The 14,583-nt window shown below is 50.0% G+C and overlaps 1 protein-coding gene across 1 annotated transcript; it reads right to left on the reverse strand.

The window, feature by feature from the left end:
- Positions 1–1,059: 1,059 nt before the first annotated feature.
- On the reverse strand, positions 1,060–9,108 carry ARTN (artemin). The gene is made up of 5 exons (XM_033152356.1): positions 8,632–9,108; positions 8,281–8,416; positions 4,226–4,316; positions 3,277–3,469; positions 1,060–2,962 (listed from the first exon to the last, which is right to left on the reverse strand). The coding sequence occupies exons 1-5, from the start codon at positions 8,978–8,980 to the stop codon at positions 2,541–2,543; spliced, it is 1,191 nt and encodes a 396-aa protein (XP_033008247.1). The 5' UTR covers positions 8,981–9,108; the 3' UTR covers positions 1,060–2,540.
- Positions 9,109–14,583: the final 5,475 nt, after the last annotated feature.

Below are 14,583 nucleotides of genomic sequence, written 5' to 3' on the forward strand. Positions count from 1 at the left end.
TTTGCATAACTAACCGCTCGAGTATATGCAGTTATGCATGCCTAATTTGTTATTAGCATCACTTGTGTTTAAAGATTCTTTATTATTTGTTTATCCAATCCTGATCGGTAGTTGGATTTGTTCTTTTTAATGATTGGTGTAGACGGCGGGTTGTAAATATTTTAATTAATAAATAAAATAGCTTACCACTAATAATTACTACCTGCTAAGTTTGAAAACATCTCAGATCGTTCTGACCAGTGTTGGAGATGTGACTTGTACAGTGTTTATCCAACAATAAATATGCATGCATCATGCACTAAGGGTATCATAAAGGACATTGTATTTTTTACCAAATGGAGGAGTAGCCATGTTGTCTCTAGTTTTAATGGGGTCTTACTTTTCATAATTTTTGTTTTCAGTGTGGAAAAGTCACTCCAACAGAACTCCCTTTTTCCTTTCAGGAATGTGTTGATAGATGCCAGCTTAATCTTGGCTCAAATTGGAGAAGCTCAGCAGCACAATCTATTCTTTACCACCTGTGCTGTTGTTAGAAATGAATAAAATAACATATTCTAAGCATTTCAGGGGTTTCTAGAGCTTATTTTTATAATATCTGGTAACCATTTACCAACACTGGATGTCAGTGGATCCAGTTTTGAATAAAGGAACATCAACTGCCATGTTAAGATGGACTAGTCTGTAATACTTTTCACAAAGTTACTTAACATTTGTTGCCCAAAGCCCTCTTTTTACCCTGAAACTGAGGTGAGAGGACTCCCAGGATTTGCAGGTTTTTACTTAGAAAGGAAGCAGCTCTTAGGGCACTGCTGGCCAGAGTTCAATTTGCTGGCCTTTTAACTCGCTTTCAACCAAGCATGTATAAACAAGAGGTTTGGCACATGGGTGATAAACTTTGAGATGACAAGGCACATTATTATAAAAAAATAAAATTATTATTATTATTATAGTCAAATGCTTGTCTGGGCCCACACTTGCTTCAGAAACTATATTTATGAATTGAGCTGGTTTGCATATTTGTTGTTTCCCCCCCTCCTACACAGATACACACGAAGCCAATTCTCACTGCCTTAACAGGCTTTATTGCTACAGGAAGTTGCTGCTGTACAAAAATAGAGTTTATTCAAATGCAAATAAAGGGTAGAGAATATAAAAATCAGGAAAGGAAAAAGAGGAAATGCCTTTGATCAGGCCAAGAAGGGAAGAGGGAGTAGGAACTGCTGGTCACAGGCTGGGACATAACATCAGCACCCGTTTTCAATGGTACACCAGGCCTGACTCTCAGCATCATAAATAGGTGCCACTGGGTGGGGAGTGGGGTTCAAACAAATAAATAAATAAGTTAGAGAATAAATAACTTTGTTCAGAAAGTGTCACTTCTAGGACAGAGAGTTCCCCACCCTGCTGGCACCAAGTGATGGCTGACTCAGGGATTGGCAGGGGCTATTGCTGCTTCCAGTGTTGGCCTGGCAACTGTAGTGGCCAAACTCCAAGCTGCTGGTAGTGTGTTAGGGAATGTTGCAAACCAGGATGTTAACACCATCATTGGTTTTATAGGATAAGACCATTTTCTATAGCTATAGGTGCCTTAACTACACTGTGGAAACATAACACTTCCATCAGCTGTGCTTCTTGATCCCCTCCACAAGGTCCAGCCACCAGCCTCCCATCTGCCAAGCGCTTGTTCTCACCAGGAGAAGCTCCCCAAACCAGGTCAAGGACTCTAAGAATTACCACCATCTTAGTACAAAACCAGGAAGGTGCTCCATTCAGTCCTCAACAACTGTGCCGACCATCCCAGCACAAGACTGACAGCAGTAGCAATCGCTGGACCGTCAGAGCACAAGCTCACCAGTTGTAGGTTGACCCTGAAGCTGCTGCTAAGCATTGTGACTCTGTCCTTCGTGTTCAACTACATCTGCTCCCTGATGGAGCAAACCAAGTCGCTCAGGGAAAGGTTTGGGGGCTTAAAGTGGGAGAGAACATGAGCCTTGCAATTGACAGGGCCAAGTGACCTGAGTGAGCAGCCAATTCTTTCCACTGCCTGACAAAGTGGTAAGGAGTGATGCTCAAGAACCTACCCATTTGCACCACAGGTCTTTCAGGCTACATCCCTGTCCTTCATCCCTTGAGTAAAGGTATGGGAAATCCCAGTGCTGCTTCTCTGCTGGAGGGTGCAACTTGATGGGTGAGCAAATGCACGACACGGTTGACGGACCAAACCCTAAAGGGGAGAATTCCTTCCAGTGTGGGTTTGCAGCCCTCAAAGGCTTGGCTGGCCTCCATCTCACCATCTTGCTGCTGTGAGGAAAGTACCCTATGAAGATGTTCCACAGATGTGGAGATGAAGGCCCAGGCACCTTCAAGCCATGGCCATCATGCTCTCCTCCTGCTTATTGTCCATGTGCTGCTTCTGCCTGACCTGGAAAGCCCTACCACAGACCGTGTCTCTCCGCGTCTCATGCCCCACCAATGGAGCAAGGCCCTAGGCATGGCTGCAGCCTCAGTTACACACTGTGAGCTCGGAGTAGGGAGCCCCCTCAGCCCACGCAGCCACACTCTGCTGCTGATACATTGTCCACAGTCCGCCAGGCATTGCGCACATTCATAAAGGAGAAGTCCTCATACCGGGTGGGGCGGCAGCAGGGGTGGGAGGAAGGGTGGTCATGAGGCCCAGGCACGATGGTGCGTTGCTGTAGCAGGCTACTCAAGGCCAGGTCATAGTTGGTGCGGGCGCGCTGGCACGACCCACTGCAGTACTTGAACCGCACAATCTCCTCCGACTCAAAGCCCAGCCCAAGGTCCCGCACCTTCACCAGGCGGCTGTGCAGGCGGCAGTAGCGGCTGTTTTTGCTGCGACCGGCTTTCTTGGATCCTTTCTTGGCCTTGCTGGAGCTGGCTGGGGAGCGCTCAGCCCTGAGCAGTTCCGAGGAGCTCAGCCTGTCTATGGTCACGTTTCCCCCTGAAGGAAAAAAATAAGAGGGGCATGGGGAGAATGTTAGACTCTGGGAATCAAGGAAAAGGACCTGGGGCTCAATCTGCCCAAAAGATAACAGGAAGAAACATACCTATTTCCATTTGCGCTGCAAATGGACTGCCTGTTTCAATGGACATGGGGGGGGCAAATGATTTAAAGAGAGGCAAAGCATCACAGCAGTGCCTGGGACAAAGGAAGCTGGGGACCACTGTGTGGCTGAGGATCCAACTGGGAAAAGTTCAGATCCTCACTATCCCAGACCCTCACCCACTTCCCCTAGAGACATGCCAGGTTCCTACCGTGCCAATAGCTCCATGTGCCCAGTGATGACGCTTCCCTGCTGTTTTCCTCCAGAGGGGTAGGGCTGGCAGTGCCCATGCTTCCATCAGAGGCAGCTCCCAATGTCTGGTTGTTGTGCCAGGTCTGCGGGGTTGCCATGACTGCACCAGCAAACAATGATAGCAGGGTGATTGTACCCCACAAACCCCGCTCCTACGAAAGAGATAATGGCACACCTCAGTAAGCATACCCCATGGAAACAAGGGCACAGAGAATGCAGCAAGGCTGTCCTACAGAGGAGGGTGTGGTGAGGAGGCAATGTGTTGTGCTGGAGTCTCGAGGCTACTTCACCTTCTAATGTGGGTGTCACTTCTGTGCTGGAAAACACATGCTGGCCACGTATATGTGCCATAATTGCACCATTATGTGAAAAGATAAAGGTGCCCAGGAATCCATTTCATCACATGCATGCCAAGTGAGAAGCTACAGTTATAGACGCATGCAGCAAAGAAGACATATGCAAGTTCACATGAGCAATGGACAAGCTTTGGCCTACATAAAAATGAAACCTATGTAAGAAAACTGCTATGTACAATGCAGCCATCCAAGACAAGGTTCCCACAAGGGGAGAGGCCAGTGTTTCTCAAACTTGGGTCTCTAGCTGTTGTTGGACTACAACTCCCATCATCCCTGACCACTGGTTCTGCTAACTTGGGATGATGGGAGTTGTAGTCCAACAACAGCTAGAGACCCAAGTTTGAGAAACACTGGGCTAAGCTAACACAGAGCAGCAAAAAAACAGATTCATGCATTGGAAACCCAAGGCAAGTGATGTACCAAGGAGCCATTCCATCTCTCATACATTGGGAGAGCTGAGATCCTCCTGCAGACAAGGGCCTTTCTACCAACCCATTGTTACTGTAGCTCCTGCTCCCATGTTGAAAACACCTTCTGGCGAGGCTAACTCACCCTGTATCGGTCTTGTCGGACAGGCAAACTCCTGTAGGCAGAGGGAGATCTGTCTGATCTGTGCCTTGGCCCCTCCACTCTCCACTCCATCCTACCTGCAACACAAAGACACAGTTCAGGAACCAGACCTTTCTTTCCTAATTGAATAGCCTAATTTCTACATCTTCAGCCTTACTTGCCTAGATCTACACTTCTCCTTACTTCACTGCAAGCCTGAATAGATAAGTGAGTCAGTTCAGCTAAATAAAAGCAGTTCAGATGACCTTTGCAAGAGATAGTTGACCTGAAAGTTTGCAGTTTAGGATCTGGTATGAGTCTGTAACAGGAATGGGGTTGGGCTAGGAGACATTCCCATGGCTCTGTCCCAATAACGTATCTTGACGGCCAATGAAAAATTAAAACAAGCCATTTCCTTAGCATCAGCTAAGACCACCAATATCCACAGCAAGCAACTATTTTGTGGATGCTGGTGCTGAAATAAATAAAACAGGCATGAGTCTTGTATTGAGTCATTTCATCATCATCTCTAGAAGGGTACCGTGGAGAGATCAGGCACCCACCCAGGACTGGGACAAAAGGGGTTTCTGGCTGGTTCCAACTCTGATGAGACCTCGCTTGATAATTTCTGAAGGTTTTATGCTAGTTCATGTTTATGGTGACATGCACACAAATGGCTTGGGGTTTGTAAGGGCTGCCACCAGGCATGCAACCACGAAAGGCTCACATGGAAGAGTCTATTATGACAGTAAGCACTTCCAACATGGGTACTTTATTATGCCACTGCTATGATTTGTGGGATATGAGCACACCTGTTCCACAACGGCAGACAATTTTACCCCAGTGTAAAATTTTGGATTGTAGGCTCATTGTTAGAACTAACCCACTGAAGCACCAGATTTTATCAGAGGCACAGTCTGCCCTCACACTACTTTCTGCCCTGCAACTACAGAGAGCGGTTCCCCAGAGTATTACACAGCTGAGCCTTTTTAAAAGATGCAAAGGTAAACCCTTTTGGTTCTTGATTATCCTTCCATCTGAAGTTGCCACCACCTTAATTAGCTTGCTTTAATATTAGACTACCTTCAACTGGCATCAATCTGACCTGACCAGACAGGATTCATCTCCTGCATGAGGGAACATTTGGAAAATCTGCTCAAGTTTGCAGAGATGTGCACTTTATCAGATTCCCACAAGGTGGCAACAGAGAACCAGAGTTTTGCTGCGTTTTTTTACACTGCCCATACCACACACAGAGGGGAACCCTTTATCTCATCTCAGTGGCTAAGACAGAAAACCTAGCTCTGATTCTCCAGACTGGGAAACAGAGAGTTCCAAAATGATTTAAAGACGCAGCAGTGTGGGTAGCTGTGAGAAAGACAGGCTTCCTGGGATCTTCCTGGGATAGCTCAGTCAGTAGAGCAGGAGACTCAGGGCCATGGGTTCGAACTTCACATTGGGCAAAGAATTCCTGCATCACAGGAGCCTGAACTAGATGACCCTTGTGGCCCCTCCCAACACTACAATTCTATAGTCTATGAGCCTTCCACTGAAACAGACACGTCTCTATCTTTAAGCCCTGCACAGAATATCCATGTCTGTCCTGGAAGGTGGGGAGGTCCTACCAGTGATTTTGTACAGAAAAAAGTAACTTCTGAAGATCAACCTGTGAAATGTGGAAATTATATCCTCTGGGTCCAATGTCCAAGCACATCCTAATAGATACTGGTGATCTTCAGCATTCAGACTTCTGTTAATTCTCTGCCATCCAGGCAACCATACCTAGTATGCAGAGTCCGCAGACATTGAGGCCCAGTGGAAATCTGCCTCCATATCTTGCCAGACCCAGCACAGAGTAATAACCACACTGATTGCAGAGCTTCTGGCAGTCATCAGCTTCCAGCAACAACTCTGGAAGCTTCAAATACATCTTTCCGCTTTCCCAAGACCTTTGGGTGGAAAAGCCATGCCTCCTCTGATGCAGAGGCCTGAATTTGACTCATGTGCATTAATGCAAGTCTTGCACAGACCTGGATCAGAATTATGGGGATGGGAAACCAACTTCAATTCCCAGGGAAACCCAAGAGGACTGAGAAGAACGAAGGGGAGGGGAGGCTTATCCATTGAATTTTGGCTGCAAAATGAATTCAGAAGCTGCTTCAGAAGGATGACACAAACCCTTTGAAATGTATTCCTGAAGACTCCTGCCTGGTATGTGCCACCTGGCAGCACCCAGGGTCAAGGACATTATCAAAACAGCATCTTCCCCTGTCATGCAACTGTTTCGTTTAAGAAATGAAGGGCTGCTTGTGCTGCATTTCGCAAATCAGGGAGGAGTGTTTGGAACTGGTTCTGGGAGAGCCAAATAGGCAGACAGAGCACATAGGACAACAGAGTCTGTTTGTGGACAATTAGGGAAATATACAAAACAATGGCTAGTAAGAAAGGAATGGGTTAGTATACGGGGCGGGGAGAACAGAATATTATCTCTCTGGTGCCTCAAACTGTCATAACAAGCAGAAGTGACTATAAGGCGCTCCGTTGCAGAGCTGCAGGAGTTTTTGAAGGAAGCTGGTTTGAAGATTTATGTTTACTTTCCAAAACAAAGAGATGTTGGCAGCAAAATCTTCCTTGAAGCTGATGAGCAGCCAATATACACCCCCCCTCCTTCTCCTGCTGCTGCTCCTCCACCACCACCCGCCACAACTCTGAACATCCTGCTCACTTTGTAAAGCATCCATGCATATGCTATCCTGGACCCCTTGTGGCTGGAACTGCATGCCAAAGTGTCATTTTTGGAGCCTCACCTCTGGACACTAAGCGACCGGAGCAGCCCAACATGTCCCTGGTGTCTACAACGAACACAGTCAAAAGACTAAGTGAGCAAGCAAGCTAATGCAGGACTCGCAACCTGACGCCACATTCCCTTGAACAGTAACCAAAACCAGCAGGAATTATATCTGTTAGGAAGCAACAGAGAAGTCACGCCAGGATTGGAACCACAGCAGAAAAGAAGAGTGGGCCGCCTGACACCGGTGCTGATGGGGAGTGGAAAACAGACCTGCAGTGCAATCCTCGGCAAGTTTACTCAGAGTAAGTCCTGCTGCTCTCAGGTAAGTCTGCATAGCATTGTAGGCTCAGCGACTGAGGTGGAAGAACTGAGTTTCTCAAGTTTTGAAGATGTAGAAACTGTGTCCAATTCTTCTCTCTCTTTCCTTTGAATGCTGGTGGAAATATGTTCTGGAAGTGCCTGAGGAAACCAGAGAGGTCCTTCCTGATAGGCCTCGGCTAACAGCCCCAGAGAGCTCCCTAGAAGTTGTTAGGCTCTGTAGGGTCAATGCATCTGGCTGTGTTGGTGGGTCAAGCCCACCCAGGTACCGTGAGCAGGATTCCTGCATTGCAAGGGGTTGGACTAGATTACCCTCGACGTCCCTTCCTTGCAACCCTATGATTCTGTGATTCTATGACTCCTCAGTCCCATCCAACATTACCAATGGTCAGGAATGATGATAGTTGTAGTCCAGCAATATCTGGAGGGCTAAAGGTTAGCCACTCTTGGACTAGAGGAAACGCAGAGAAATGCCAGAGAAATTCTAGAAGAGAAGAGGACCGTGGACCACCTCGGAAAAGGCAAAGAGACACCCTGCATCAGGCTCTCTTGTCTTTCTCTGTCTCTCTCACATACAACACACCCAACCATCGATTCTCTCCAGAGGAGCTGCCTGGAAAACTTAAGACTGGAGCCACGAGGCAGACCTGAGCTGTGGGGTGCGGGGAACCGAGAGAGAGAGAGAGAGAGCGTGCGGTCCGACTCCGAGCAAGCGGCCCTCTGGAGAACGAAGGCACTCGAAGTCCGCCAAGAGTTACCCGGGTCGGCGGGGGAGAAGCAGCCCTGCCGCGACAAGCGCCAGCTCCCCTTCCGAACAGCCTATCTACTTGCTCCGCTCCAGAGTATCGCTTCTCCACCCGCCACCCCCGCCGCGCATTTGCCCCGCTCTCTCCTCCCCGCCCCAGTCTAGGGGGCGCTGCGCTCGCGCTTTCCCGCCCGCCGCACTCACCGCGCGCTCCGTCTTGGCAGATCGGGCGCCTCCTGCTGCGCGCGGCTCTCCGGGGACCATACTCCGAGGATCCGGGCCGGGAAGCGCCTCCCTCTGCCCTCGGGTACCGGCCCTTCCAGGGCATCGAATCCGCTCCCTGCACGGGAGATACACGGTCACCGGCGGCCTGGTCAGAGCCACGGGGAATACCTACACCGGGATCGGCCGGGGAGGGAGGGAGGAGGGGCCCCCGCGCCCCTTCCCTCTTCCCGACGACCAGAGATTTCGCCTCTCCCCGCTCTGGGACAGAACTGCACACACCCACAGCCCTTTCCCGCGAGGGACCACGAGCTCGGCAGCCCCGCTTCTTACCTCCCGGCGGCGGCGGCAGCGGCTCCTCGGCAGCTCCTGCGCTCACCCGGCCCCGGGGGCCATAGCCCGGCCCCGCCGGGATCGCTCCCTCGGGCGCCCGACGTTCACGTCGCCTGCATGGCCGGCAGGTGCCCGGTGGGCTCAGCGCCCCCCTGCGGGGAAAGATCGGGTTAGAGCGGCTGGCGTCCGGGCAGCCCCGATCCCGGGATTCCCCTCCACGCCGGGCCGGACTCACCGCACACGGCGAGGCAGGGAGCCGGCGGGGCGCTCGGCCCTCGGGAAGTGGACCTGCGGCCGGCCGGGCTCCGGGACAGGCGGCCTCTGGCAGGGAGAAAAGCACCGGCTCCATCTCCGCGGCTGGCAGAGTCTGGTGTCAAATTCCAGCCTCCGCTGTCACCTGATCCCCAGGGCGGGGCTCGGCCCGAGAGACAAGAGAAAGAGCCACGGGTGGGACCTCACCGCACCCCACCCCGGCCGCCGAGCGGAGCAGCCTGCGCAGACGCCGCCCCTGGGACCAGCGCGGAGGCCCCCGGGACCCCCGGGCAGCTGGCGCTTCTATCCCTGGCGACGATCATGGGGCACTTCTCTGCCTTCGGGCCCCCGGCGGTAGCCTCCTAGTCCTCGCTGCCACTAGAGAGTGGGGGGATTTGAGGCTGCGGGCACTTTCGCTCTCTGGACAACATGGTGGAGAGGGTTGGGCCCAAGGAGAGCAAGAGTAAGGTGCTGCATCTGCCGGCTTGCTCTCTCTCTCTCTCTGGGAGGGGCAGCAGGGAGGGTGCAGGTGAGCAGAGGCAGCTGCTCATGCAAAACGTGGGCCACCCACATACTCTCTTCACCTGCATCCTCCCTCCTGGTGGCACAGTATTGGGCATGAAGTTTGCTTGCACTCTCAAGCTGGGCAGTCCTTACTACCACATCACCCGGAGGCAGAGCTGCCCAGGGCAAGAGAGAGCAGATGAGTGGCTGGAAGCCATGGCAGTTGCTCCTTACATCCATTGCTAGGGGAGGTACAGAGCAGTCCTTGACCACCCAAACTTCTCAAGGATGTTGTGCCACAGCAGGAAATGGTCTGTAGTCCATGCCAGTACAGAGCTGGTGTCTCAGCAGCTTGGCAGTGCTGATCCCTGACCTCAGTAGTTGCCTTTCTCTGGTCAGAATGGCAGATGCACAGTGCTGTTCTGCCAAGTTATGCTCTTGCCTCATCAAGCTCCCCCAGTCCCTACTTCCAGGTGCTCAGTCGCAGTCACTCTGGATTTAACTGTCTTCTATCCCCCACCCCCTTCATCCTTAGACAGTAATAATTCGTATGGCTTTGGTCATTTATAAAGTCATGCATTGGGGGTCCTTCATCATTTTGCTGCATGGGACCCTTGACTTCTGCCCCCAGATCCTGGCCTGAGGTCACTGCTGCCCAGGAGCATGTGCTAGGGCCCTGGGCCCTGGGAGATTCTGGGTTATAGGGTACAGTGGTCTTGTTGGAGAGCAGCTAAGCCACGCTGGAAAGTCTTCCTTTTTCTGATTCCATGGAATAGAGGCAAGGCACCACCCAGTGTAACAAGCACGCCCCCTTTCCCCAGCTATTCAAGCGCACATGCAACTCCCCTCTCTCCTTAGGCTAGGCTGGTGCCTGTGACCACTCTGCTTTTGCTTGGGGACTCAACACAAATGTAAGCAAATATGGCACACTGGTTTTCATATGCACCTTCTGAAGTCTCAGTTACTCTGATTAACACTTCCTCATTCAAAACATAAAAGACTGCTTTGCTATCATATAGAGCAGAATTCCACCACCATCACCCCACACCCTCCAGATATTTTGGACTACATCTCCCATGAGTCCTGCCCAGCTTGGCTGCTTCAGCTTGGGCTGATGGGAGTTGAAGTCTAAAGCATTTGGAGCGCACCAAGTTTGGAAAGGCTGGTCTACGCATAGATTGGCAGAAGTTCTCCAGTATTGACCTTCCTCAGCAATATTTGGAGATGCTGGGGGCTAGATGAGGGACTTTCGGCTCTGAACCACAGTCCTTCCTTGCCGGCTGCAAGGAGCTGCAAGGAGAATCCTGGATCTTTTCTGGAAATCGCCACTGGCGTTGCTCACATGTCCCACGAACCCCCTCCCCACGCCAAGTGGATCATGGATTAACTCCCACATAGCTGCCGAGGGTATACCTTGCTAATCTGTTTGTGGGCAGACAGCCCAGTTCTTACCTCCAACTCTTATGTTCTTCTCCGGACCTCAGCAGAGGGACTGATATGGCTCAGCAGAACCACCACACTATCCCTTGGAGGCCTTGGAAGGGAATGTGTTCCCTGCACCTTCCCGGCTCCCCTGGCACCAGGCAGCTCTCAAGGGCACTAGCTTGCATCCAGTTCTCACATCCCGTCCCCTTCCCTGCCTGCTGCCGCTGCTGTACATCGATCGTAAGCCCCTTTGCTCCGTTTCTCTGCTGGCTGCACTTGCCCTCAGCTGCTCTCTCTTGCCTCTAATTAGCTATTCCAATGGAGTGAGCCAAATGGGGCGCTTGCTGTTGGCACAGGATCTAAACTGGGATCGCTTGATAAATTGCCAACCCAATCTCTCTGGGCTTATATAATAATTCTTTGCTCCAGAGAGGAACCGCACGCTCATTAGTGGTTTCCACTGCTGGCCAGAGAATGGGCCTGGGGGATGCCTCTGCACCTGGCCCTTCCCCCCCCCCCACCTCCTGCCCTGGGCCAGCTATATATAGGCCAAGCATTATTTACTCTTAGCTACATAGGGTCTTACCCCTGAGCACATTTGCTTAAATCCGTTAGGATTATCCTGTATGACAGCTCTGTTTCGTTAAAGTGTAGCCACTCCTCCCTTACTTACACTTGCTGTGCAGTGATCTTAATAAGCATTATAGTGTCAAGTAAACCTACTGCTAAAACTGCCCTGCTCAAGGCAGTCTCAGCAGGATAACGCTTTAGAGAACCAGCATCAGCTTTACACCCAACCAGGGTGTCGTGCTAAATCTACTAGTGTGGACCCAAGATCCTTGACAAACTGGGTTTTTAGGGAGGAGGAGATTTGAGTTTTTGTTTTCCCTGCACCAGCATAAAGCATGCTTCTCTCTATGCTTAGTTGAAAAATGTGCAAAGGGCCGAGGTATCCCTTTTCCTCCTTCTTTTTGCTGCATTCATTGAAAGGGGGCTGTTCAGTCATAATCCATTGTGTGGCCCACTGGCAGCTTAATTTAGTCCTCATACTGTTGCCCATGAGGCCAATTTACCATGCAACCTGATGTGTGTTTACTTGGAAGTAATTCCCACAGTTTTGGGGGATCTTCCCCTCTCTGAGCTATTTCCATTCATAGAATCATAGAGTTGGAAGGGAGACCAAACCCCTCCAATGCGGGAATATGCAGCTGTCCCATCAGGGAATCAAATCTGCAATCTTGGAGTTATCAGCACCATGCTCTAACCAATGGAGCTATCCAGGCCTGGCTGGTCATCGCAGCTACAGCACATGAGATGGGGCTCTGCCACTGCACACCCTTGTGGCAGTCCTGCTGTTCACCAGGGCTGGGATAGGGCATCAGGTGGGGTACAGCAGTGTTTCCCAACCTTTTTCCAACCGTGGCGCCCTTCTGACCTTGTTTCCTTCCTGTGCCAAACCCCCATGGGTGTAGCCAAGGGGGGGGCGAGGGGGCAGCTGCCCCCCATAAGTAAAAATCAATACAGATCAATACAAATCTGAGGTTCTGTCCCCCTTAACAAAAACCCTGGCTGCGCCCATGCCCCCTCCCATTCTACTAGTAGGGAAGGGGAAGCACCAGGTTGGTGGCAGTCAGCACAAGTGTGTGTGCCTTTGTACTCATCACCAACCTGTGCTACCCCACCCATCCTGGCCCCAGCAAGCAGCAGTGCCAACACCACCCCCTCACTTGATGTGCTGCAACTGGGTAATATAAGAACAAGAACTGGTGCCAGAGTTTGTTTGTTTTGCTCTTTCCACCCCACCCCTTTTTGGGTCCTGCCTTTTAGATTGTAAGCCTGCGAGCAGGGACTGTCTTGTTTTTAATCTGTGCAGTGTTTATTTAAAATGGAGGCACTTTGTAAATGAGAAAGCATAACAATCGAAATCAAAAGGGAAGGGGGCATCCAATGAATGTTGGGAAATTCAGGACAGATGAAAGGAAGTACTGTACCTCTTCCCACACTGCATAGTGAAACTATGGCATTTGCTCCCACAAGGTGTAGGGGTGGTCACCAACTTAGATGGCTTTAAACGAGGATTAGACAAATGCACAGGGGATAAGGCTGTCAATGGATACTAACCATCCTATGTTCTACCTTCACGGTCGGAGGCAGTATGCACCTGATTACCAATTGCTGGGGAAAGGTGTTTTTGGCACTCAAGTCCTACTTGCAGGCTTTTTACAAGCATCTGGCTGGCCACTGTGAGAGCTCAGTGTTGGACAAAATGGGCCTTTTGTCTGATCCAACAGTTCTCTTCATATAAGCTTTCCATAGACATACCTGGGGACCCTTGGTGACATGAATACTGTCTCACAAGTACTTCTCTGGGAGCATTGCAGCACTTATACCACACCTCAGATGACCTTTGTCTGGATTTAGGAATGTAGCGTAACAGAGTTTTCATGTTCGCTTTTATCAGCATCACACTTTTAGGTTCTTTTTGAACTATATGCTTTTTGTGGGGCTATGCTGCCATTTTTGCTCCATTTTAATATCAACATTGATTTGTTGTTGCTATGTATTTTTAAATTAGTTTGCCATAAGCTGCCTTGTGGGGTCTAGAAATGGAGAGGCTGGGAAGAATCCCTCTTGATAAATAACACATATACAGATGGTAAAGACTGAGCCTGATTACAGCGAGACCCAAAAGTGAATGCAAGAGCTATTTAAAGAAGAAGGTATATTTCTCCCTGTTTTTGTAGCAGAAAGCTGGTTGCCTGCAGAATGTATGGTCTGTGCTAAATCTTGGATCATCTTTTCTGTTGCACACACACACACACACACACACACACACACACACACACAGTATATATATATGTGCCGTATACATATGTCTCTCTCTCTCTCTCTCTCTCTCTCTCTCTCACACACACACACACACACACTGTGTGTGTGTGTGTGTGTGTGTGTGTGTGTGTGTGTGTGTGATATATATATAAACTGCTGCTGACACCCTGCTATGGGTGGGTGTGAGCAGGTGAGATGGGGTTAGCTTTTATTGACACCTTGAAGCATAAAAGGTAAAGGGACCCCTGACTATTAGGTCCAGTCGCGAACGACTCTGGGGTTGCGGTGCTCATCTCGCTTTATTGGCCGAGGGAGCCGGCGTACAGCTTCTGGGTCATGTGGCCAGCATGACTAAGCTGCTTCTGGCAAACCAGAGCAGCGCACGGAAATGCCGTTTACCTTCCCACTGGAGCGGTACCTATTTATCGACTTGCACTTTGACATGCTTTCGAACTGCTAGGTGGGCAGGAGCTGGGACCGAGCAATGGGAGCTCACCCCGTCACAGGGATTCGAACCACCAACCTAGGCAAGCCCTAGGCTCTGTGGATTAACCCACAGCGCCACCCGCATCCCTTACCTTGAAGCATACTAGTGTTCAAATTATTATTAGTAGTATTATTATTCTCCACCACTGCCCCCCAACAACCCTAAGCCATTTGTATCAATTTCCTATGCCTTCAAGGATGGGGATATGCCTGTCATTTTTTGATAAAATGATTGTTTCCTGCCCTGACCCCATGAGATAAGATGGACTATAAATAAAATGAAGCAAATTGCTTGCAATCAGCTAGCTTGACCTTCTGAAGAAATAAAAGTCACATCTCAAATAAGCCTCAAGTGTAGCTATGTTAACCATTTAAATATCTATTTTAGCAATTGGAGCAGACACATTTAAAATCACCCACTGCCTTCCACTGCCAAATCTAAGCAGTACAACCAGT

Source organism: Lacerta agilis, chromosome 6 (assembly GCF_009819535.1).
Source record: "Lacerta agilis isolate rLacAgi1 chromosome 6, rLacAgi1.pri, whole genome shotgun sequence".
In the NCBI taxonomy this organism is placed as follows: Eukaryota; Metazoa; Chordata; class Lepidosauria; order Squamata; family Lacertidae; genus Lacerta; species Lacerta agilis.